Source organism: Trachurus trachurus (assembly GCF_905171665.1).
Source record: "Trachurus trachurus genome assembly, chromosome: 13".
Taxonomy (NCBI): domain Eukaryota; kingdom Metazoa; phylum Chordata; class Actinopteri; order Carangiformes; family Carangidae; genus Trachurus; species Trachurus trachurus.
This window is the reverse complement of record NC_139892.1, coordinates 25,692,086-25,719,183: the sequence shown is the minus strand read 5'-3', so window position 1 is coordinate 25,719,183 and position 27,098 is coordinate 25,692,086. Positions and strand designations below refer to the sequence as shown.

The 27,098-nt window shown below is 41.0% G+C and overlaps 1 protein-coding gene across 1 annotated transcript in view; it reads right to left on the bottom strand.

The window, feature by feature from the left end:
- Nucleotides 1–16,728: 16,728 nt before the first annotated feature.
- Nucleotides 16,729–27,098, bottom strand: part of cntn5 (contactin 5) — a gene marked incomplete at its 3' end in the record, with an annotated part of 72,408 nt that continues 62,038 nt past the window's right edge. Inside the window, exons 16-23 of the mRNA XM_083985788.1 lie at nucleotides 25,577–25,726; nucleotides 24,647–24,717; nucleotides 18,793–19,027; nucleotides 18,589–18,698; nucleotides 18,243–18,429; nucleotides 17,961–18,073; nucleotides 17,441–17,609; nucleotides 16,729–16,832 (exon numbers count right to left, since the gene is read on the bottom strand). Coding sequence (XP_083841914.1) covers nucleotides 16,729–16,832; nucleotides 17,441–17,609; nucleotides 17,961–18,073; nucleotides 18,243–18,429; nucleotides 18,589–18,698; nucleotides 18,793–19,027; nucleotides 24,647–24,717; nucleotides 25,577–25,726 — 1,139 coding nt within the window. The remainder of the gene's footprint in view (nucleotides 16,833–17,440; nucleotides 17,610–17,960; nucleotides 18,074–18,242; nucleotides 18,430–18,588; nucleotides 18,699–18,792; nucleotides 19,028–24,646; nucleotides 24,718–25,576; nucleotides 25,727–27,098) is intronic.

The window sequence follows — 27,098 nt, the reverse complement described above, 5'->3', positions numbered from 1 at the left end:
TTGTGTGTGATCCCAATAGGAGCTATAAATAGCCGGTGAGCGCAGGATTTGTCGTTTAGCACCGGGCCCATTAGTATGCAAGGCATGAATGATAAACGAAATATGGATTTCAACAGGGCCCAGTGGAAATGCTAAGCATGTTATAACATTATGCTAGAGCAGCAGCGTTGCCACGCTACAGCCAGGAGCTGTCAATGTGTGTGTTCAGACTTTTTGACTGTTTCAGTAGTGAAAACACAGAGGTGATCAAGTCACTGCAGTTCTGCTGCACCCTGCAGAGCTTGGTCTGACTGAAGATGCATCAGCATGTAAACAAATACATAAGTCACCCCTTGAATGTTTGCAGCATTCATTTATTAATTTTCTGTGACCTCCATGTTACCCTTTGCCAATCGCTTTTTCATTACTTACTATCTGACACTTTAATCCACTCTTATTTGAAGCATGTCATAGTATAAATATATAGCTGTCATTGTTGACTGCACTGCACGACTCAAAACACATGGCGGTGTTCGTTCCAAAGGATCGGGACCTCGGGGACAGTCCGGTGGGAGACTGGCTCAGCTGCAGCTTACATGAGCAAACTGCCATTTCAGACAGATTGAAACTGAGGGCTATATGTCAAAAACCGGCCTGATCTGACGCTTCTCATGGTCTGCCATTGTTTGAGTAAACACAAAGGCGGCTTTTGTGTGGAAATGCTAAACTGAGATTAGCTCCAGCGGTCAAGCAGGCTACGCAGAGCCTCAGACGAGTGCGCGGTAAACACACAGTTGCTCTGATGGTGCGCAGAGCCCTGTAACTGAACCACTTAAAACTGCTGCTCCAAAAAGAAACCCAAAGGAAATGTCTGAAGATTATCCACCAATTGCACAAGTTAAGAAATTCAGCAGGACACTCTGAAGCTCATATTACATTGATTTTGTCCCAGCATACAGCACAGTAAACACAGTAGTGGCTCTATTGATTTTAGCGGCTCTGTTTTTGTAGGATAAATGGCCGATTTGATATCAAGTACGTTCATGCTAAATTTCTATTTTATTCATAACCTCTGGAATCCTCAACACGGGTTGAAAAATGTCACGTTCAAGCGGCACTTTATTACAGTCATCTATCAGTACATGAGTTTGACGTTGGTGCTTCCATGCAGTGCCTTTACAATAATTTCAATTTCACTACAGCATCAGATCATTTAGATTTTACTAACATAAAGAGGAGATCCATAAATCATTTTTCTCTGTGCAGTCAAATTGTTTCCCTCAACCCTGATAAGAATTCCCAGTTGTTAAAATGAATAAATGGTCCCTCAACAATGCACTTATCTTCTCATGTGCAGCATCAAACATGTGTGCATGGCCATTTTAGAATGAGAGGCATCTCATTTAATGTGAGGTGTTTGCATGCTGCGATGTGTGAAGATGAGAGCTCCGACAGCTCCCACTATTATTTGACGATTTATTGTAATTCTCAGTGTGGGCATCTGCTTTGTTTTCAGATCTTTACTTTGCAGCTCCCCGTGGCTCCTTCCTGTCGTGTATTTTTGCCTACGCTTTGTCACAACCATAAAAGGAGCTGTCTAATGCGCTGATTAGTCTCCGAGACAACGTTAATCAAGAAGCTTTCTCAACAGTTAGAACCTCGATGTCCATTCTACCTGAAGAGATGGCGCTGACATCTGTGGCCCATCCCATTTTCTAAATTAATTTGGCTTCTGGTTTCTACTGTACAGGAAAATCAGTTGGACTTAATCTACTATCCAGGAAACACGATCCGCACATGAGACGTACTGGCCTGAATGAAGGGTAAAGTGCACCACTCCTGAGAGCAATTTCCTCATTTGAGCTTTAAGTCAATAGGGTAAAACATAGGACATTAATCATTTGAGTTAAAAAAAAAAAAAAAACCCAGAAAGACAAGGAAAGAAATAAAATGCTCTACGTCTCGGTACAAAGAGAAGTGGCTCTCTGCTCAACCTATGAGCGTAAAGCTAGATTTCCAGCCTACAGCTCATTAAATCTGAATTGAATTTCTTCTCAGTTGCCTGTGTTGCAGATCTGTATTCACCTCGGGTGATAAACCTCTTCTGGCTACCAATTAAGGGAAAACATTTACATGTACAGCCCAATTTAAATGCACCACCATCAAAGCAGACATGCTCAATCACCTCCAAGTCTGTCTCATTCATCATGGTCTGACTTACAGCTGCAGCCTCCTTGTATATTGATTCTCCAGCGTGTGTGTATACCTGCTTTCACTCAGCAGTCTGGGAGGACACCACAGCTCGACTGGGACTATGCCTCAGTTTGTTGTTAGGCTTAGATGATGAGCAACTGTCATGCAGGGAGGATGACATACAGACAACACCCTGTGTAAGACAGCAGAGCTGAATGATTTAAGCCTTGAGCGCATTGGCAGTCTGTACAGTATTGACACTTGTATTGATTCTCCAAGTATCATTGTTATATCCACCCTTTAGATGTCAGGTTCCTGCAGGGCATTGGAGGTGCACACCAACATGACCCGCTGTAGCCAGCTAGTTTATAAAATGAAGTATTTCTCTGGTCAAAGAGAAGGGAGTTTGGACTCACATATGAAAGCTTTGAAAGGTTGGTTCAAACAATTTATAACAAAAAATAACAACATTTTTTCTTGCCCACATTGGTCTCTGGCCGTGCTGACAGTTTTGGTCTTATACACACAGAAGTTTGGAGATTTAGGTCTATGAATCTTGTGCTGTCATCCAACTGTAATAGAGGTAATTTTATTTGTGCTGCTGAGAGCACTGAAGAACTCCCCAGCAGTGTGTCTTTCAAACACACTGTCTTGGACACTCTGGATAAACCGGTGAAGCTCTCTGTGAACACTTTTCATAGCATCCATTTCTTTGGCAAACTAGAAGCTCCACTGAAAACTGTTCAGGTATCTCAGTCTGTGCAGTAACTGACGTGGTTTTTGAAAAGACAGTTTCATGCTCAGATTTTCAAATCTGTGAGCAACAGCACAAACAGAAACTTAACAACCTCCAATGTATTTGTGTGGAGGCAGAAATCTCACAGACTGGTGTCTCAACCCCTTTTGCACAATCTGCACATACAGTGGTTTCACATGGTGAAATATGAAAACACATCTCACAGTGGACCTTTCAATGTGTATTTGGACATAATACAATAATAATATGCCCCTGTAGTGAGCGGTTCAATGACTTTTTCAGCTGCGTACTGAATTCTTGAGACTGAAGGAGTGTCCACACAATGTTATGTGCTAGCGTGACATTACATACATGACCTGCCTCTTCAGCGCTGATGCCAGACTAAGAGAGGGAGCAGGTGAAGAAGCAAATTAAAGCACCGCATCACATGCAGACTGTTGGCATACCCTACAATTTACAGATGGTCCATACAAGCCTCTGATGCAGACTATTGGCAGACACAACAATTTACTGATGTATTCTAAATGCCTCACATGCAGGAAATTGGTAAATGCCCATCAGGGGCACTTAGGGGGTGTTTGAGGCAGCACCAGTGCATTATCATGTCCTTATTGGAGGTCTATGAGGGTTTATGGATGTTTTTTTGCAAAATGTGCCAACATAACAGGGGATGAGGGGCTCCTCTACCTTTGGGTGGCCAAAGCATTTTCCTGATGGTGTGCCTCAGCCTCATCCTGTTACTGTAGCTCTTCTTAATAACACAATATAATAAGCTCATTTGCTATAGTTTTGCAACAGGAATCTTAGGAGCTACGTATGCAAGTGAGATAACTGTGACTAGAGAGAATAGACAGTGATTTTGTTGTTGTTGACCACATTCCTTGCATGGTTTATGCTGTACACATCCATGCCATTTGTCAGATAATACATTTTGATTTCATGCATCATGACACATCGAGTGTGTCGTCGAATTATTTCAAATGCTCCCTCAGCAACATCCTCACCAAAACACTTGGTTAGCATTCAGTGTCAATGATTGCCAAACACTTGCTACTTGAGTAAATGAGTACCAAAATTGCTACAGCTGTTTTTACTTTGCACATTGTTAATTACATTGGAAAGTCAGTCACATTTCAGTCAAGCTGAAATAAGAATACATGTAATTTGCAAGTGCAAAAGGGCTTCAACTTCATTCTATTAGTCATGGAAATTCTCGGATGTCTTCCACTGCAGTCTGGGATGGGCAAATGTGAGGCTTTCCAATAATCCACCCAATTTAAACTTAGAGATGAACAGCAAGAAGAAGGCGGGAGATAACGAGAGTGTGGCCTCTTTACTGTTTTATTACTTAGTTTCACTTTGAAGGAACCCTCAGATTGCTTCAGCTGATCCAGGTTTTACTGTGTCCTGCCACCCAGGGAATCTTTAAATCAGGCAATATGTCAGCCCCTTGAAAGGTTCGCTGCACCTGGCTTTACTGTAAAGTAGGCAATGAAGCTGTAAAAGGCCAAACGATGAACTGGATGCTCCCTTGCACAGCCGGGCTCCGGACCAAGGATAAACCTAGCATTTACCTCTCTCTCTTTCCTCCATGGAAAATCGACAGTGGGGGGCTGCAGCAAGGTCTCAGCGACAGGTCAGAAGAGTTCAATCCCAGAAGAAGCCAGTGCATTAAAGGAACTGATGAGACTTTGATTCATCTGAATCTGAAAGCAATGAATAAAACATGGAGTATTACCTTCAGACACCCACTTGTTATTTAGAGCTTAAAAAAAAAAAACTCAATATGCCTGAGACACAGAAATAGTGAAGCTGGACTGATTCACCGTTCACAATTCACAGGCAACAGGATTGTCACCGCACACTTATCACATATCCAGCTGTTTGAAATCACCGGTGCACTGTTAAAAACTGACCCAGAAAGTCTTAATTTCAGGAGGAAAATGGTTACTTTGAAAAGGGGAAGATGGCTACGCATCTTCTTCTATTCTGCCACAGGTAAATTTACAAGGCAACCTAGATGCAACGAGACGTGACCATCTGCAGGCACCCAGCACTGACTGACAACAGAAACTCATGTAAGTGACATTCTGGTGATAAACTACACATCTGTTTTTTTCACAGAAAAATCTTCCTCGTCAAAAATGAGAAGGTTCTCTTTCCTTCCCAAGTAAAGAATAACGTTGGTGGTATCTGAGCTTTTTCAACCAAAACCTGTATTAAAAAAGGTAAAAGAAACTTGAAAAATACAGTATTCAAAAGGTATTTCAGCCTGAGTCTCAGGATGGCACGGTCAGCCTGTCAGTCAAACACTTTCATCCTGGCTACCATAACATTTGCTTAATGCTCCATCCACCTGCAGATTTAAGTCTCCACTTGTCCAGCACCTTTTCATCGCAGCGGTGTATTTCCAACAAATGCTAACATTTTGATATAAGATTTTAATATAGGGCACCTGTACAAAGCCAGGCCTAGAGTGGATACATGCCAACTCATGAATCAATGATGAAAAAAAAAAATCAACATGAAAGCAAGGAAGGTGACTTCAGTTGCATCGAAACACATAATATAATCTAATGGTGCAATTTGTGGTTGGTAGTGGATGGACAAACTTTGTAAATTTGAGGCTTAACTCCTTTGCTCTGAACCAACGGTCAGACATTTGCAGCAACTTGTAAAATCAGTCAGAGCAGACGTGAGGACGACCACATGTGGACTGTCAGGGGTGGTTAAGAGTGTGGTCGGCAGAAACCTCACAGATTAACTAGACTTGATAGGCCTGTGCCTTCTTCTTCTCTGGCGTTTATTGGTGGGAGACCTCCTGCCAGGTGAATCATGCTCACAGCAGTGGTAGCCTATGAGTGGGTGTGTCCGAATAAGGTTTCTTAAAGTGATAGCTTGTCAACATATTTGTGTGGAGCTAACAAGATAAACCACAAGGGTTATAATTATGTCATTTCACAGACCAGCATCAAAGTTTTCTTGTTAATCTTCCCTTGTTTTTCTCTCCTTGGGTCTGATTCATGAATGAGCATGAAATTGTGTGTAAACCGTGTGCAGCGGGACATTTACGTGGATTTCCGCATTCATCAATCTTTTAGTATCCACAATCTTTTCGTAGCTACTCACAAAATCTACACCTACTCCTGACTGTGTGTAGCGCTTGTGTAAATGTAGTAATGCACATAAATATTGCTTGTCAGTGTTGGAAATAACAAATTCAATTTGTATTGCTCTCTGTTATGTTCAGAATACGCTGATGCCTTTGAAACACGTAATTTAAACATGAAAAATGATTAAAAATATTTGGAGAGGGACAGGAATTAGGGATCGGACACGCACATATCAAGGCCCCATCTAATGATGACAATAACCTGATGTATGATATGAACCAGAAAAACTTCCATAAATGTGCAGCTGATATGTGATGCAGTGTTTGTTGTTGTTGTGTACACACACGCTTGGTGGACGCACACTTCATCCTGCGTAATAGCACAGTTGGCACCGGTTTGAATGGAGCTGTGAGAGACGGCTGGTTCATCTGTAACAATATAACCTGCCTACACAACTTCACGTGTTGATGCAGCGATGCTCCTCTGCAGCAGACAGCTGAGACTGTGAAGAAGAGCCTCCTCCTCCTGTGGCTTTTCGAGTTCTTATGAGTGTTATGTGTTTTTCCTTGTTTCATATCAAATATTTTTTTATTTTACTTCTTCAATTCAATGGTTTTTTAAACCGAGGACACTTTATTCACGTTAGTGTTACTTCCCTCCACACCTTTGATTTACCTGTCCCAGTCACACCACTAACACAAGAAAATTAAATATTCTTTTTAACTCCTCTCCACCCAATCCCATATCTCTCTCTTTCCTTGTTTGCCTCATGATCGCAGGTGGACAGGATGCACCTACCTCCATGACGGTGGTCATGATCTCCTTATACAGTATGGCCATTATGGGCGGGGATCTGTGCTAACTGCTGATCACTGGGGGTGTGCTGTTAATTTTTCGATGGGTGAGCATTCATGATTTTACACACATTTGTACGATCAAATCTGAGATTCCTGCACCAATCATGAATCCGGAGTAGGCTTTTAGTAGCATGAGCTTTTATGTGCAATTCTACAAACAGATTTACTAATGTTTCATGAATGAGACCCCTTGTGTATACATTATCACAGATCTTTGGTCTTGTGTTGACATTTCTAAACATTTTAATCAAAAGGCATTTGAATTAGAAAAAAAAAACAAAAACACACATTTTAATCATGTTTAAAATGAGCTTTTTCTCTATAGAATGTAAAGGTTAGATATGAGGATGACCAATTTATCTGTATGTGATGGCTAGCTACGCACTTCCTGTCTCCTACGTGCCATGGTATCAGTATAGTGGCTGATACTGATAGTTACAGTATATCTTGCTTACTGCTTGCATCCTTCTAAAATATAAAATGCAGTTATGTTGTTCCTGGTGTTAAGTGTATTGCTACAAAAGGCTTTGGTATTTTTAACACTCATTGATGGACTATTGCATAGCTATCCATTCCAAACGGTGCAATACAACTACTATACAGTACACATTGGTGGCTTATTTTTGCTGCTTGTTGTTACCCACTAACTAATTATCTGATCAACTCAGTACAAAACCATGTCAGTCTGATCATCTTCTTTTTCCCCTCAAAACACAGTTGAATAATAGTAATTTTAGTTTTACCTTTCAATTCATGGTTAAACATATCAATCATTTTAAAATTTCTGTTTATCTCTTTGGAAAGCAATAAAACTACAGCTGATATGAAGATTTTTGTCTGCTGTTCATTTTGTTCTCTAATCTATTCAGCTTTAATGACCCCCCGCAGATCACCCACATCTGTACAGTGACTGAACCCAGAATAAACTCTGTGTAACCTAGATACATTATCTCAAAACTTACTTATGGATTTGCATAAAACTTATCAGGCAAATTACTGCCCCTTCGACTAGTGCCACCATCATCTTAAAATGCTGTGCTGGTGTCGAAAAGACAAAAGTCATTGTGAACATCAACGTTATCACCAGGAACAAACTTTTTGATGTCAGTGACTATTTGACCTCCATGCTTCACCATCAAGTCAAATTTTGTCCACCTTTACATGACTATTCAGTCATACATGGTACAATGTTGACTGTCTGTCCTCCATAACATACCCTTACTGGAGGTCTCCTGTTCAGCTTTTTATAAGATAAAATAAGATTACACTTTATTGTCAGATCACTCTGAAATTTGCGTCCCATGACGTCCAAGGTTTCACACAAATAATAACAAAATACCAAAAACATACATTTACAAAAAAGCATAAATGTTACCCTCAAAGGTCACATTTAAAGAATGTGACCTTTTATACACATGGTTACATTTTTGTCAGGGTGTTAATTATGGGATGAGCAAAGGGAGCGGTATGGTGACATAGTATAAGATTATAAAAGTCTGTAGCCTACCCACGGCCTATGTAAGTGTAGCACCCAGACTGTATGGTAGCACCCCACCACTTTACGTAGCCTACTATGCTGCAAGTGAGACAGTGGGGTAGGTTTGTTGTAATCAGGTAGCTACCATTAAAGTTTATCTATGTTGAGTGGACCGGGTACTCTATTTAACTCAGGGGTCCCCAAACTTTTTGCAAAGAGGGCCAGATTTGGTGAAGTAAAAATGTGTGGGGGCCGAGTCGACTTTTTTTTTCATTGCAAATTGAATTCTTTTCATTTCTTCACATAGATAAATAAATCTAAACAAGTTTTTACCAAAATCACTCTGCTTTTCATATTTGAAGACCACATAAAATGACATAAATGTCTGGGAAAAAAAGGAAGCTTAAACATATCTAGGTTAATTTGATACATTATTATATTTTATATTATATTTTAAAAAATCTAAAATTGCACTTGAATAAAAATCACAACCAAAAACAAGAATAGACCCTGTCTCTGTTAAGAAAAGATGCACTCAAATATAAAACTACACACAACCAAAACAATACATAAAATGGCTTATCAAGTATCAACAAAACTGCACTTGAACAGATATTGACCGTGTCATCACAGTAGATGAGGTGAGTAGTGACTGAGGCTGTGTATGTCGCTCTAAGACGGTGTGGTGGGGGTGTCAGCGGCGTGGAGCGGGGACAGCTCCGTGACACCGCCGGTGGGGGGCTGTAGGGACGGGGGCGGGGGGCTCACGGCAGCACCGCTGCTCGTTGGAAACAGCAGTGATGACGTGCTTTCACGTCCGAGTCTCCAAACCAGAAGCGTTTGTAACAGTAACAGCACCGGAAAAGTCGCTAGATTTGTCGCTAGTGGCTTTTGTCAAAAAGAAAGTCGATGAGAGGGTTTGGAAAGTCGCCAGATTTAGGGAGAAAGTCACCAAGTTGGCAACTGACGTTACCTTGCGTTGCTCCTCACATGCTGCACTCGGGCTGCACTGTGTGTGTGGTAGCGGCCCCGCCTCCCCCCACAGAGACAAAGATCCTGGATGACTGACAAGAGGCTTCACTCCCTTCATTTCATTCCGCTATGGCACAAACGCGCCCAGGTGCTGAGACAAAAAAAATTGTACGTGCTGGCGGGCCGCATATTATTGATTTTTTTGATGACAGAGGCTGCGGGCCGGTTGGAATTTGAACGAGGGCCGCATCTGGCCCGCGGGCCGTAGTTTGGGGACCACTGATTTAACTGATCAATACTTACTTAATTACTATACTAACTGACCCAGACAACATAACACAGAGCAACAATGAATGAAGTTTTTGGTCTTTTGTTTTACATAGGCCATAGTAGATTAAACTTGAAATAGAAACAGACAAAACAATCAACAAATAATAAAATAAAATAAAATTGAATACGTTTACAATAGCCTAATTTAAATAGACTAGCCTACAAAATTTTCAATTCCTCACATTCCAATGATAATCCGCTTAATAAATATAATGTAGCTTTAAGAGTGACTTTGAAAAAACGCGTAGGCCTACTTCAAAATAAAAGAGTAATTAGGTATGCCTTTCTGCATCTCTATAGAGTTCAATGTCAAACAATCAATATGTAGCCTATGTAGGCAACACCTTAACTAATGGGTCCAGACACTCACTCGTGCACAAACTCACACCAACCTTGACAGCGATGCAGGCCTGCCCTGTGTGATGCCAGATGACAGTTCAGCGGTGCAAGAGGTACACCTTGTTACTCCATGCTCCAGTCCAACTCACAGCTCAGCTGTAGCTTCAGCTCCATGTGCACCATGAGGAACACCAGGCAGCAGCAGCAGCGAAGCACTCCACTCTGTCTGAAGGTGTGCTGGTCCGTTTCAGTCCGACGTGCAGTCCTCCAGCTCACTGTTCTCTCGTATTAACTCGTCCCAAGAAACTGCCTCAATGAGGAAACGTGGATTTTGTAGAGTTAATTTTCTCTCTCACACACAACACTTAGCTAATGATGCGTGCACTTTCTCCTTCCGGTTTCTCTCCTTTCCTTCTCTCTGACCCGTAGATCTGACCTCTGCTCCCGTATCTCAGCCAATCCCTGTAACGTAAACTAACCATCTGTTTGACAACGGAACAAAACTAGCTAGGCTACTGTACATTGTATCGGTATTCTCGCGACATTTAATTTCATTCATTAAACAAAATCGTTTAGCCTATTTATTTAGTTTATTCTACATCTACGTTTTAGATTTGAATAATCCCAAAATTAAACACATTCTACTTACATTTTAAAAAGTAGGCTATAGGCTATGTAGCCTACTTCAGAAAGAAAAAAAACTGTATTTTAACACCTCTCTATTTTATTAGGGGCCACACAAGTCTTGTTTATCTCATATAGCTACTTTACTTTACTAAACCTAATGAGGAAGCAGGCTACCTTTTGTGCCTGAACCAAATGAGGCCATGACAGTTGTTGTAGTAACTATGACGACGGTTGTTAAGCTGGTTGGGTTGCTGTGTTTGAAGTGCAGTGGGCTATTTCAGGAAACACTCATATTATATATACTGAGAGAATGAAGAAACAACGTAGGCTATAGTATGTGGTTGCAAAAATAACCCTGACCCTAAATAAGGGCTGCCGTGATGTCTCCGGGGTCCCTCCTCAGCACGGGCACATCCATAGCTACTGTCACGATTCCTGTCTCAGCCCGTTCACTGTGGCCTCTGACACCTGATCCACCTGCTCACCTGCTCTGCTAATTACACTCACCTGAGCTTCCCTGCCCTCTTCCACACCTGTTCCTCATTTCCCTGATTTGCTCCCTGTTATTTATGCCGGTCCTTTTTCCCTCTCATTTGTCACATCATCTGCTCGTGTCTCTGTGTGCTTCCCTCTGTGCCTGCTGCCTGTCTGCTGCCTGGCGGCCTTGTCTTCCCACTTATCCATCCGACTATCAGCCTGCTCTTGGGTCCTCTCTGCCTGTGCTGCCACCAGCCATAACAGACAGGTAACTGGGCAGATTATAAGGTCTTGGCACAGGCCTGCATAGAGATAACTACTTTCTTTCCTGACCTTTAAATCTCCCTATGCTGTCTCCAGATTTACAAATCCATCCCATTATATTCCCTCACACAATGGGTCTGGAGTAAGCTTGGATCTCCGAATTCAATCACCACCTTCACCAATCTGCAGGGATTTGGCTGAATTCCAGTATCTCTATAAACAAATCCACATTATGTGACTTTAGTGTCCTGACAGGGATTTTACCTGCAGGGCAAAATCCTGCAAGTGATTTCTTCTGAGCACCATGACGTCAAAATAAAAGAAATTAGAAATCATGTATGGAAATAGAGCGTTGTGTAAGTACAGCTTCAGACATGACATGCTGTGTTATTGGAGGTCGAAAAACAAAAAGGCCTGAACTACAAGGGAGGGAAAGCTTAATCAACAGGATTTTTTTCTTCCTCTTCTCTGATTTACTCTTAAATGTGCCTCCCTAATGAGGCCTCTCAGCAGGGCACTTCTGCTTTAATTTCGCATGAAGGAGGGTCTACGGTACATCAAATTTGCCAGTGTTTCTTAAGAAATTTCCCCTCTAATCGCATGCCATCTGCCATCACACAGGCAAGAACATTTATTTTAAAAAAAAAGAAGAAAGAAACATTCTACAACTAGTGGATATTTAGCTTGATTTTAAATGGTGAACATTTGATGAACACTGCATTATGAATTTGTGGTTCTAATGAAATTGTCTGTTCATGCAAACGTCCAACCAAATGACGCAGTTCTTTATTTTCTTTCAAATAGATAGGTAGTACTGCAAAGGCAACAGAAGACCTGTAAAATAAATAATAGAACCACAACATACTTTCTTACTGAAGCCACAATACGAAAGTGTAGCAACAAACAATGCACTTAAAGGTAGAGTGTCAGTAGTGCAGTACAGTGTTGAGATTGGTGCTGGAGGAAAAGCCACTGGGTTACTACAATCACAAATGTTTATCTCTGTGAGAGCACGGATGCAGCCACAACATTACTTCGGTTTGCCAGCTCCATTTCGTGTGTGTCTACAGTGGACTTTATATTTTGTTTTTTGCCTGAGTATGGAGCTACAGTAAAGGTCTGGATTTAAACAAGTTCATCCTGTGGGTAGCTAAAAATGTAATGCAAATGTAATCGCACAAACGTCTCATTTAAATTTCTAGAGTATATGTTTTGTTGTTTTTTTCTTGGTGTGCAGTTGTAGAAAGTCAGTGCATGTGCTCACCAGCAATAACCTTCTGGGGCCTGAATATCCATATCAGATTTTATGCCACATTGAACAGTAATTGAAAAGATATCTCAACAACCTCTTGACCAGTGTGTCAGAGGGACTGGCCGACCAGCTCACATCATTTCCTAGGAGTTCATGCAGCAAAAAGGGAAGAAAAATAACACAAAGAACAAGTTGTTAATGCCACTGTAAACAAACAAGCAAGAAAATGCGGGATTTATTTATTTAATTTATTTCCTGCAAAGCTCAGCAGCACACATTGTGCACTGTGGCTTCCTGATGGTTCCTCTCCAGTGCAGCTGGTTTTAGAGGTCAAAAGACAGCTTCAATTATAACTTCAATAATTACTGGACTGGTGCAATACAATGCTGGATGTTGACTCTCTCTGCAAAGCTGCTCCTTTAATCCCTCTGTTCACAGTCTTCAACAGAACATGGCACACTTCGCTAATTCTCATTCTCTGCCATCTCTGCCACTGCCGGGGGGGAAACCAACAGGACCAAAATCCAAACATCACAGAAACCTCCTCCAGCAAACACAAATGAGCTAGTTTTATCTGAAGACCCAACAGTTATATTTTTTACATTTATTTACAAAATACCAAAAAAGAAAAGCACGGGATGTCTCATCGAGCTGCAAAAATGGGAAATACTTTCGCTGGTATTTCACTCGACAGCTTAGAAATGATCTCATCTGGAGAATGTTTCATTACCACACAAGGTTTCACATCATACATAAGCTTTTAATTATGCTATGACTATTAAACAGACATACACAGGAAGAAAACTGTGAATTGGAAACACTTAATTAAAGCTTAGTGAGAAAGATTGAAGGCAAAATTGAAATTGGGTGAAACCACAATCATTACTTTAATTCAATAGAATCTGTTAATGGTCTCAAAAACGTCGACACACACACACACACACACACTCACATGTACTTCATTACTGTCATTGAATTGTAACCCCCCCCCCCCCATCTGATCCCCACCCCCCTTACACAGTACTCAGCTAATGTACATTATAGGCTGTGGAAACACTCCGTACAGACTTTTTAAAAAAAAGTCAGCTCCTGGGCAAACATCAGCTGCATGACATAAAATTACAGTGCACAGTAAGTCTCTTCCTGTATGATGTTTCAGTTTACCTCCCACTGTAGAAGCAGTAGCTGGTTGAGAGCCCCACTCTTCAATTTCAGCACAAGTGTTAAACTGTGACCTGCCTGAAAAGCGAAGTCCCTCCCTGCTCATCTCTCAATCACACAGCCAATCCTCCAACAACAATGCCACAGATACAATTTAATACTTGACTTTAAAGTTTCACAAGGCTAAAGGACATGGATGAAGATGGAAGTATATCAACTGATATTTGTTGGGATATCATATTTAAAGGATTTATTTTATTTTATTTTATTTTTATGTTTGGTTTGAGGAGTCATCCTGCTTGTGAATGTGGTTTCGGCTTCACAAAAAGCACAGTCAGAATGAAGAGGCAACAGGAGAGAAACTTCACACACCACATGCTCTCACGCAGCCTCTTCATGTTTGTGGAAATGGAAACTCCTGAAACTCAGCAGCATAAAGTGATGCATGCATATACAGAGGCGAGTATATCCTTTAAAGTGAAGTGTGTCCTGCTGAAGCATCCTCGGAGCAGAGATGTTGAATCCTTTAGCTTCGGGGCTGCTGTTACACTGTATGTGTGTTACTAACCCTATCAAGTGAAGAGGTTTATTACATTTCAGTGCAGTGTGACTTCTTAAGGCTGGAGGTTATACTCATCTACTTATACTGACAGCAAATACTTTTCTACAGAACCACTTTTCAAGCCAGTAAAAACATAAAAACAAACAAATGCTAATAGCAACCCACAAAATAAAATTTTCTTATGCAAAATATTATTCAAAAAGCAGTTGGAGTGATCTTAAACTGTACATATGATTATTTGTTGATTTCAAGCGACACACAGCCCTGAAATCATCTAACATCCTGTTGATAACTAAAAAGTACAGTATATCCCGGCACACACCACACTCACATGTACAGGCACACAGACATGGACATTAACCTAGGTGGAGTTCATGTTTTAACTGCTGACACTATAGCTTCTGGCTCTCTGAACCAAATGGGTCCCCTTGCAGGATACATAATCCATTATCATAAATCAGATGCGCCAACACAGACAGGTGCTGCATGAATAATTAAAGGTCGGTACATTAGCACTTGTGTGGAGGTATGTGTTTGAGCCGGCGTTATTGAACAGGCTAAAAAGCGCTGCAAAACCCCTCCATCCACATTAAACAGCTTAATGCGTTGCACTACAGACGGAAATGATGTTCAAGTTAGAGAGAGGAGCCCAACCTCACATCCTCCCCCTCTCAATGGAGCCAAAAGTGGGATACACACGGCTCGGAGCGGTGTTCGTCCTCTGTTCTCCTGTGTGGTCCTATCTCTGGTCGTTGAGCAGGTAGCCTTGTCTGAACCTGAGCAGGTGAGCCAGGTTACTCTGATTCTGTAATGGAGAGTCCAGGGAGCTGGAGGCAGAGCGAGCAAAAGGTCTGCTCAAGCAAGCAGGCTTTAGGACTTCAGATCTCCATTCTAACATTAATTACACTTGAGGTAAATTCATTTGGATTTCTGCCCGGTGAGAGATAAGCTTTTACTGCAGACAAGGCAAGAAAAGGAGCCTGAGAGGAAGAGGAGATACTCTTGATGCTGCCCTATTTGGCTCTGCAGAGGTTCTTTTATCACTGAAAGTTTTGTGGCCTGTAATGCCACGTGTGTGGAATTCAATCAGCCCGCAATTTACATATTTCATAGCCAAGTGCACAACTTTCAGAGTGCAGAGCCGTCTGATAGAGCTGCGTCTCTCTAACTATTGCAGATACAATATAGAATCAAAGTGTTGATGAGGTTTGTATGCGGTGAAATATCTGAGATGGATTATGGTGCTAAAGTTGATTCATCTTTATGTTAATCAACATAAAAAATACACAGACAATTTTTATAATTCTGTAATCTGGCTATTTATCAGGCAATCAAACTCTATGAGAGAATTTTATATTTTTCTTTGTTTTATTTGATTGTAAATTGAGTCTTCTTTGGCTTTGAGAAACAGAATGTGCACTTCCTCTGTCTTCTGACATTGTATAGATAAAATGATTAATTGGTTTGTTGTGAGATAATCAACAGACTGATGAACAATGAAAATAATTAGCCTCTTTTCCAAGAGTTAGAAATTACAAACACCAAGTTTTTAAAAAATATACATCACATTTATTTTGTACTGACACCAAGAGTCCGTACAGAGTTGTCTTTGTCTATCAATGTGTTTGGGCACTACAGGTAAGTACCTGTTTCCTACTTCCATACATCCAACAGTCAACAAACTGTATCACCAAGCATTGCTTAATCGCTACCAAAAAACAGAGAGTTTGACATAGCTGACACACACCACTGTGTTTTTTTTTCTTTAAAGGTAACACAATGTACAAAAAGCAAGTCTGGAAATAGTAAGATTCTTGGTTCCATAAAAAACGTTTTTTTTCTCCTCAATGTGTGAATAAGAAAACAATGCACTTATCTCTACTGAGCTTCTGCTGCATTGCTTGTTAGGCAGCCAAGGGGTAAATTGATGCAGATAAGTAATGAAAAGAAACAGGCCGGCTGATCCCTGTATTACTACCACAGCAGCTTTCGAGGAATTGTTCACGCTCTGTAGAACCCCAGAGCTGTAGGAGCCGTCTGGAGGTGGTTAGATGCCAGTCAATGAGATGAACACGTGATGTTAAAGTAAACGATTAAACAAATCTTTCCACACAATGTACACTACAGTACAACACTACCGTGATGTTGGAAAGAACAGTGCAAATCAAACGTCCAGAGCCTCAAAAGAAACGGGGACCTAAAAGGGATGAACTCTGAAGAGCCGCGCGTTAACTGGCAGACTCAACCCCCTTCGGCCGGCCTCGGGCCCTTTGAGATGGGTAAGGCCAAAGCAAGCAGACAGTCAGAGGGAATGAGGGAGCAGAAGACCGCTGGCTCCCTCCGTGACAGTGAGGATGGCACAGTGGCCTCACCAGGAAGCTGAAGGCACCAGAAGAACCAGGAGCAGTGCTGTCCATGTTAGGCTGGGTGACACACAGTGCACTGAGCACTGGTTACTTTTTGCTCGAACACCTGAGAGAGAGGGAGAGGGAGGGGGAGAGGGGGAGAGAAGGGGGGAGGGAGAGAGAGAGGGAGAGAGGGAGAGAGGGGGGGAGGGAGGAAGAGAGAGAGGGAGGGAGGAAGAGAGGGAACACTGATGAAAACAAAGATGCTAAACAAAACGCCGGAACTGCATTCATTTTTAAAGCTAAATAACTCCATTGATATTTTGAATGAATCGCTCTCAGGGACTTTGGAGCTATGAATAAATTGTCTTTTTTTTTAACCAAAAGAAAGAAAAGGGAAAATGGAGAAGCAGAGGAAAACAGCAAACCACTGCCCTGCTGCTGTCTTGAAAAGCTGATTGTTACGTTGCACACAGGACTGCAAACTTTCTATTCGTCTTGTTGCTTAAGAGTTAATTGGCTGTGCAGGAGTAGGACGGTTTGTGTGGGCAAGGTAATTATAAGAGTATTAGCCAAGGAAAACTTGGCTGGAACAACAGCTGTGGTGACTCCATTAAGGGCAGAACTCAAGATCGCTACGCAGAGAAAACGGCTCGTGCATGGGCATTGGATTTTAGAGGTCATGTAATGAGCGTGAAACTGGAAGAGGAGACGACTAAGTATATTGGAGCTTACCGGAGGAGGTGACAAGTCGGACTTGGGAGCTGACTGCTCCTTCTCCGCCTTCGCTGAGGGCACGCACCTCAATGACATAGGTGCCTCCCTCTGGCAGTGAAAGCATTGTGGAAGGGTTGATGGTTCTTGTCACCTGGTTATGGCCTCTGCCCTCCTGTTTGAGTAAAACCTGCAGGACATGTGCATTCATGTTTTAATGTGTTTAGGTTACATCTGAAATATATCCACTGTATTGTCTGAATTCTTCTGTCACTAACGGTAAACTGGAGCATCACACTGCATAGAAACCTTACATGTATAATCCATTTGTCACTATACCACATTATTTTTTGACTACACTTACAATTTCACATTGATGTTCAGTGGATACATCAACATCTGTGTAATGTTTGATTTTCAATTGCAATGACCAGAGGTGCTGCACCAGTGAAAATACTTCCTCCCACTTCATAACCCTTGCAGTTGCATTCATGTTTTCCTGTTTTATGAGACAGACATAAGATTAGCGATGGATCATTACCATGTACCCGATGACATCAGATTCGTTGTCTTTTGCCTTCACTGGGTCCCAGCTTAAAGACACGTTGTTGCCCTCTTGAATCCACATGAGGTTGGCTGGAGGTTGAGCGGGAGCTGAGGAGGGAAAACAGAACTTCTGGTGCAAATTCAAACAGACTTCTAACAGAGTTTCAACCAACTAGGTCAATTACTCCACTTTTTACAAGAGGATTTAGAGCGAACTTAACAGGTAGCCTCTGTTCCATATATAGTGTTATGTAATTAGTGTCAGCACTGCACTCACGGGCTTTTCTGGTTTTGGCTGTGACAGCAGCACTAGCAGGACCCTGGCCGATGCTGTTGAAGCCCTTTACTGTGATGAGATACAGACTGTTGCCCTCTAGTCCTGTCAGGACTGTGGATGTTTCGTTTTTCACAGTTCTCTGTTTTTTCCCCGACTCTTCTTGCTCCATGTCTTTCCAGTAGCTGACCTTTAAACATCAAACAAATGACTGCGTGAAAAAATACCATTTTCAAGCTTCTACCGATGCACAAAGGTATGCATGATTATGCAAAATGTCACACACTGTATGAAAATGTGCAACTGTGCACGGTAACACACACAACCACAGGCACGATGTATAAAAAACCTCATATCCTTTTGGTCTTCCAGGGCCAGGGTTGGGTGGTTTCCACGTGACTCTGATTCCTGATGACGAAATGCTGTGAGCTTTCACATCAGACGGAGCTTCTCTTGGTTCTGTGGAACAAGTCAAAATGATGACGATTATAAATTAAAACTATTCTCTTTGTTCTTTTTGAAACCCAGCAGCCACATGTATTCACTCACTCACCCCCTTCAGCAGAGTGGATGATGACAACTTTGCTGAACGGCCCATCTCCCTTATTGTTGTACACTCCAACCTTAACTTCAAAGGGGGTGAGGGGAGGGAAGGTCTCATCTCTGTATTTGTACGTGGTAGAATCAGCAGAAGTCACCATCTTCTCCTTCCACCCGCGGGTCCCGTTAGCACGGAATGCAACAATATACCCGAAGCCCTCACCATTTTGGAACTCCTCAGACACAGGCTGAAAACATCAGAAGGAGAGAAAACAGTCACTGGAGCGCGTCGCTCACTGAGATGGAAGTGCAAACCGAGCTTACTAGTGCTTCTGCTCTGAAACTGAAGGTGCATTAATTGCACATTTTCTCATTTGAACATTTCCTCAGTGTGCACAAGGCTTTCATTGCAAGGAAATCAAACAGAAGCTCTTCCTCTATGGTAGTCCCGTTTAACCAGCTTTCAATTTCCTCGCCATTTACTGTAACTGTCTGCCAGTGTTAATAAAGATGCAGTCAGTCTTCAGTAATAGAAACAAATCATATCTGGCTCAGTTGTACCCATTATGTAGCTATTTATCTTTCCGTGTCTGACAGGGGGATTTTTGGGTTTTGTGTGTCGGCTCCAGTGCTTATCTGCGGTTTTCCTGAAGTGGTAAAACTGGGAGCTGTCTTCCACAGCTGCTCGGTGCTTAATCAAATCAAATGCCAATTTATTAAGTGAGCGAAAATTTAATTAAAATACGAGCTGCGGGGATTAAATCTTTGGCTAAATTTATTAAATGACAAACACCTGTACACCTGTTTTTTGGCAACAAGTCTGCCGCTCATGAGGTAATGCGCTGATTTGCACGGGCTTCAAAAGAAGATTGTACCCTGAAGGCATCACCCAAATTAGCCATCTAGTCTACAGAGGGATCACTGCTGGATGGAGGTGTTAGTTCACATTTCATTCAACAACGACCAATAACCATGACTTCCTAATTACAGGGATGATTAGTGAAAATGAATTAGCTTCCATCAAAGCTATCATCGGAGCTGGCAATGGCTTTAAAGACATGCTAAGGAATATCTAAAGTCTTTTAGAAACAGCGTGAACAAATTAGCTAGTTAAGTCTAGAAACACTTGCAGGTTTGGGAATTGAGATAGTCTCAGACAAGCGTGAGCTGATAATATAACTGAAGTCTCATGGATGAAATTGCGGGGCCTGCTGGGCTCGGTGACGGTGACTGTGGGGGCATCACTAATGGTCCTCCCAATGGTTTCACGAGGAAAAGCAGTCTCTCACCGTCGACTCTAATGAGACGGCTGAATGAAGCTGCGCAGACTGTTTAGTCATTCATCCTGCTTAATAACCCTGCCCACCATGGCCGTCCAGACTCTGACAACTCTCCACAGATGATTGGAGAGGTGGAACTGCCATGCGCTCGCATGCCTCGACTGCCAAAAAGGGCTAACATTCCTGCTCTGTCTCTTTTAATATCCATCTCCATTGATCACAGACAGAGCCCTGATTTATTTCCAAAAGCATTTAACAGAAAGGCGAAGAAATAGGGCAGAACTAAAAAAGACTTAAAATGCCAAGTAGTAAAAGGAGGACGTTGCATCTAAATAGAACATCACAGCATTGTCCTGTGACACTCAAGAAAAGTGATTGACTTATTGATGGGTGATTACTTCTTACACCCAACAATGGGCAGGGAGGAAGCATCGTTTTCAAAGAGGCACTTTAATTTTTCAAGTACACTCAGTACTTCAGACGTGGACTAACCCCAATGGAAACAATGTCTGAATAAAAACAATTGAGCCGACACAACAATGTTCACTCTCAGTTTTCTGCTTTGGCACTTGTTGAAGAGAGAAATTGTTCCAGTCATGGGGGTCTAACACTGCAGACAGAAAGTTCTTTTTAAAAATCTTATCAAGCGAGTCTTCAAGAATTCTGGGCAAGAAATAGTTTCAGTCAGAGACATAAAAATTAATTAATAGCTTGAAACCACTCTTTCTTAGTGTTTTGTAAAACCAAGCACCTATCAGATCAGTATTCTGAGACTTTAAGTGTCCCCTGATTGTTTTCTCAACATGGGGTCCTGTATTTATTCATATAGAGGTCGTCACTGTGTTATACTAGGCAAGCTAATGACAGTTATAAATAGGAAATGGTCTACCACCAAACACCATCCCATCTGGAATGGACATTATCCCCCATAATGTGCCACTGAGGTGCACTTCTCCTCGTGTGAAGGTTATCTTCCCAGTGGCAGTTGGCTCCCATACTTAATAACTACAAGAATAACTGTCAGTTGCTTCCACATCTGTTCGCCATTCCCCTGTTAATATATCCTTCAACTGATCTCAATTGCAAATTTTCAGCTTTGCTCATAGTAATTCTGTACATGCTGCGCCTTAGACCTGGCTGAGAGCCAAGCTGTCCACTTGGAAACAGTTCACACTAATATCCTCTTTACTTAGTGTGAGATTTATTGCATTTTCTACAACCATTGTCAAGATCCAGACTACAAACTGATATTTATAAACACCTCTGGATTTATTGGGAATGACTCTGAGATTCAAGGTTAATCGTCATCGTGGCTCTCTGGTGGGACCAAATTTTAAATTCACTACATCTTAATCATTCCTGGCTCATGCGGCTCTCTGTAATACATGGTTCAGCTGGCCTTCTTTGAGCTTTGTCAGCAAATTTTGCTTTTGTGACCGAGTTATGCCCTCAAACTTTGGGACCTGGGATGTTTAAACAAATCTGCAACACAATAAAGCGAGAAGCTGTTTAAAATACAATGAATGAGCTATGATCTTGAGGCTGTGCTGTTGTTAATAATAAAGCAGGAGATTTTGCCTTGCTGGTAAAAAAAAAAAAACTTTCCACAGCGAATAGTACTTTCACATGTGTTTTATAAATCTAACAATGAGAAGAGCCAATGACATTTTTAAAGCACATGTACCGGAAATGAGCATAAAATGTTTCCACAGATACTCTATAAATCTGTCATTTGTTATTATGTCAAAATGTTTCAAGTTGAGTGGAGTTTTGTTCTGGTGAACTGACATCAACTTATCATTTTGTTATATTTTTGAAACATGAACAGGATCCATTTGTTATAAAATGCTTGTGTTGTATTCCTTGTTGCCGCTATATCCTAATTCTGCCTGCGATCAATAAAATCTAATTTTTCTTATCTCATATAGCTGCTTCTTTTTTTTTTTTTTTTTTACAATAACCACTTCAACCTCTGGTCGTGTGGAAAACCTTTCTGCACCACTGAACTGAAGCCCTTTCTCATCTGGCCTGTTCCTTCTTGCAGCAGCTGAAGCAAGCTCAACCTGCTCAAATCCTCCGATGAGGAGTTAAAATTGGGTGAAGGCAAGTCAGAGAAAATCATGTTGAATACAGCAGCAGATGGGTCTAGCATGCCTCCCCTCTGAAATGGAAAAAGGTCACTTTGCCCTAATCAAGGGCTCACCTGAGCCTTTTCACCACTCACAGACCCTCTCTCCTGCAGCACAGAGAGCTGTGAAGACCGTAACCCCGCCTCTGTGTTATCGCACTGGATATAATTCACATCTCTCTCGTGTTTTTCTGTCTGACCTCTGGGTCATGGTTTCCTGTGGGTTCAGTGCATTCACATCTGTGTTTTTCTTTTTTTACCTATTCTACCTGTCTCTGGTGCTGACCTTTTTGTTTGCTGAAATTGACATTAACAGCAACAACAACATTAACATGACACTAATAAATAGCTGAGTGTCACGTCTCCTAATCAATCAGCGTGGAAATGCTTTTCAGACTTATCAGTGAAATCACTCATGCACACACTAAGTCCTGCAAGGGAACAGCAACTGGTGCCAACACCACTCACAGCGAACAGTTAATACTAGATTTAGCCTGAAAGTTCTCTCCAACAGCGTCTCCAACACAACACTTGCATGTTGCCAGTTCAACATTGAATTTTTCCTGGATTTTAAACTTTAAACTCTTTTGCTACCTTATCAAAACAAACCCTTCCACTCTTACCCAAACTGAATACCTTCTTTTGCACTACTGGGTGCACTGCTGGTTAGGAAGGCAAAAGTAAAAGGTCTTGTCGACAGAGTGGAAGTTAAGTGAGCTCAGACGTTGCCAGCCTCCGATGCTCTGCTCAGCAAATCCCTCAATACATCTGTCTTCCCATATTTTAAGAACATCTCCAGACTCTTCACATCACCCTCTCACTTGAGCTGTTGAAACTTTTCCTCTATGTTTTAATTAGATCCCACTTTGATGGTTCTGGGAATAGAAAACGCAGGTCCCCAGCACACGGAGTGAAACCACAGCTACTTGTCATATCTCAACTAAAGTGAATGCAACTGACTGTAGACTAATGCAATCATCTGTATATCTTAAAATCATTAGACCGTTCTTCAAGCTTAAGAACCACAAGGACTGGCGTCGTCTATCAACCGTGCTTTATCCCCCTTAATAACGTCTGACAAGAATTCCCAGGCAACAAAAAGTGAATTAATGAATTCCGCATGCAGCAGCAACCTCTACATGATTATTAAGTCACATTCACATGCAGGATTTATTACTTAGTGACAGTTAAATTCCTAAGGGGGGAAAGCCAAAGCAGTACTTTGAGTACAGATGCTTGAAGTGAACCTTGTTTTTGCTCTTGGATTGTAACACTGATTCTCAACCTGCAGGCTCACAAATGTTCATAGCAGGAGGTGGTGATAATGAATAAACATACAAATTTATTATTACATTTGGGTGAGTAATACTCTCAAGTCAAGATATGAATATTTACACCCTATATGTTTCCTCCAATATTTAATTATGTAAAGTATCCTAAAAGTAATCACCGTTGGGTGCGTTTATGCCAGGTGTTTCCAGCACTACAGATGCTGATTTGTTTTAGAGGGTCACAAGCAGGGAAGGTTGAAAAACTCTGGCTTATAATGTGAATTTTATTAAAACAATACCATAATTCACAAAATGACAAATCAGCCTTCATATTTATTGTGTTGTTTATTATGTTGTGTGGGGTTATATGTCAACTTGCACTGGTGATTACAATTATTACCTCTACCTTTTTCAGTTATTTGATAGTAGCTGATTTGTGAGCATCTCGGAAAGTTAGTAATACCTGCAGTGGATTATTTTGGTTGTATTTACATAAGACAACACCGCCATGCACCACACTGGAAAACAGAGCAAGCTTTCATATGAACTAATTATTTCTCTGATGAAGCACAAGGAGTCCCCTCCATGACGGCTTTTGAGGAGGCTTTGATCCTAAACAGGCATCTTGAGCAGCGCAAAATGCTGAGCTAATGTTTTGACTGAAAATCGCTATTGACTGAAATTAGATTAATTTCTGCATTTTAATTACACTGCAGATGGTAAGGTTTCACATTTAAAAACTTCAAATTATACTGAAACTTTAGCAAACTCTGAATATGGTTTATAAATTGAATATGAATTCCAGTATAACTAATGCATGACCTGTGGCAGTTTCTGACTCAGTTTCTTTAGAAAATGAGAAAATGTTCTGTACATAAGCATCTTAAATTTCAAGGACCTCCAAGGCCTTTCCTATACAGCTTCTAAATATACTGTGTATATTATTCTATTCTTTCTGAGGAAAAATATTCAACAGCTCCAATGTCATGACGCTGACTTTTCTGGATCATCATCTGCAAAGATTATTTTTTCATGTGAGAGTAGAATAAACTAAAGCTTCCATTAATTAATTAATTCAACAACAATTTGAATTTGCTCTCGTGAAACGCCAAACTTACTGTGACATTTGTGTTTTTGCACGTGTGTCGTCGTGTTTGTGCTACAGATGGAGTTTAGCTGAGGACCTACCTCCCATGAGATGACCAGCTCGTGCCGGCGGCCATTCCCTCCACTAACATTTGCTGGTGCCACTGATGGTACTGTGTGAAAGAGAAAAAAGTTAACAATGCATCACTGACCCAATACTGCAAACTTACTTTGATGTTTTTCAAAAGTGAAGAAAATGAAAATAATACAGAAAAACATGTGTTAATAATTTGGATTGTAATAATGACTGAGCAAGGATGCATTTTGTGTCAACTGTTCAGAACAGGAAAAACAACAACAAAGCTGTGTCAGTGATGAGTGTAAAAAACCTCACTGAAGTAAACAAACCTTTCACTGCATCAGAAAATATTAAAAACTTAGTTATTTTGTAGTTTTTGTGACTGCATTAAAATGCCTGTCAATCAAACTAAAAGTGATAGCAGGTTCTTTGGATTTGCTGGCATTTGGATCATGGATTGCAACTGTAGAGATTCATTTACACAACTGTGTGTAGATACAGTAATTAGTCTGTTAATTATGCTGAAGTGATAGGACAGATTAAATAAGCCACTTCCAAATGACCACTGACCTTTATAATTATTACATTTTACAGACGAGAAATGAGCAGTTAGTGAAGCAGAACACTTGATCCAGACTGTCTCAATGAATTTTTTGCTCACCATAAATAATGTGTTTTGCTGTGTCTTTGCCTCAGGGTATTATAGGACTGGCTGCTTTGGCAGAAAGACTGAACTTGTAGGAATTCGTGTAAGCTGCTTATTTTTGACTTCTTGCCCAATTAAAGCTGAGTATATTAACAACGGCTATATAAAATGGTCAAGAAGTGGCAAGTTAGGGGCACAGCGAATCATCAGCACTCAATAAGTTCCTGGACTGTGGGTGATTACCATCCTCTGTCAAATGTGACCTGAATCTAGTGTGTTTTCAGCACTTACACACAAGAGGATTTACCTGCTTCTTTAGTCCTCACTCCTCTTGAAGGTGCACTGGGATCTCCAGTCCCAATCGCATTGCTGGCCACCACCCTGAACTCATATTCCACCCACGGGTTGAGCTCCACAGCAATGGCTGACTCCATGTCCCCTGTCACTGGGTCTGGGTCTGCACACAAGGGTGTTGCTTGTGTATTTATTTATTCAGGACAAGCAGCGCATTACAACTACAGCACTTTTTCTTCACCTTGTGAACATGCAAGACTCTCAGCACGAGCTTTCATCTTTAGGGGTGTTTGACAGTGTTCAAATCCCCACTGGGTGTTAAACATTGTAAGAATCAATCAAGAATCACTTTTAAATACAAACTACTACCAAATAACAATGCAGCAGGGAAATTGGACACACAGACAAGGCAACCAGGGAGGCTTTTGTGGTTGAACACTCAAAAGTTCTTTGTTAGCCAAGACAATTACATGACTTCAGACAACTGAGCAGGTGTTTCACTGCAAAAAAGACCAGACTGCAGAAAGTAGCTAAGGCTGCATCACTGAAGATAGATCATTAACTACAGTGGATTATATACAGTATGATTAAATACGATGACTTCAAGATTGTGTTAACTTTCTGTTCTCTGACATTGGAAGATTTATCCTGCATTGTTTCTCCTGCTGTGTAAAACCTGAGAGTTGACACTTCAACCTCACAGCTATTGTTTCACTTTAAATCCAATGTGCTAGAGAACAGAGCCATAGAAGAAAAAACAAAAGTAACATTGTGTTTGTTCTCACGGACAGTCCAGTATTACTGTACACCCTCCATCCACATTGACTGTGATTTGAAATATTTTAAATAATGGGTGGTGGTAATTATACCAAGTTTTCATAAAACCTTGTGCATGATGTTTCAATGTCTTTGAAGCTATGTAATTATAGATCACATCCTGTGACTGAAATGTATTTTTCAACTGAATTACAAGCAGGTAACACAAATAATCTAGTTTCTTCAGGGCTGCCATAATCAAGCTTTGTCAATATTGATCCTGCAACAACAAACAAACATTGACTGAAAGCATATCCATGTAATAAATGAACCAGAGGTCTCTCTATACTAACTAAAGCAACATTCAGAGCAGCAGTGGAGCTTACACTCTTATCATCCAAAGCAGCTCACAATGAGACCACTCTGTCAAGCAAGCTGCTCTTCAAACATGAGCCGATAACTATGTTTGCAAGGAGTGGGAGTTAAAAGCCCAATCCCCTTTATGCTAATCTTAACAAGTTCAACACTGACAATACATCACAGATTCCTAATTGTGCTTTATCAAATTAAATATGGTTGAACAGGCTTGATGTGAGAGGAATGTATACAAAGTATGATTGATATATCTGTGGGGATGAATCATTATCACACCTTCAACTCTGCTTTTATTACCACATGGCGTATTAAGATGAATTACACACAATGCTTACTAAGAATTCATCCTTTAATACAAAGTGATAGTAATTAATGGATTTTTCTGTCAAGGTACGAAAAAAAAG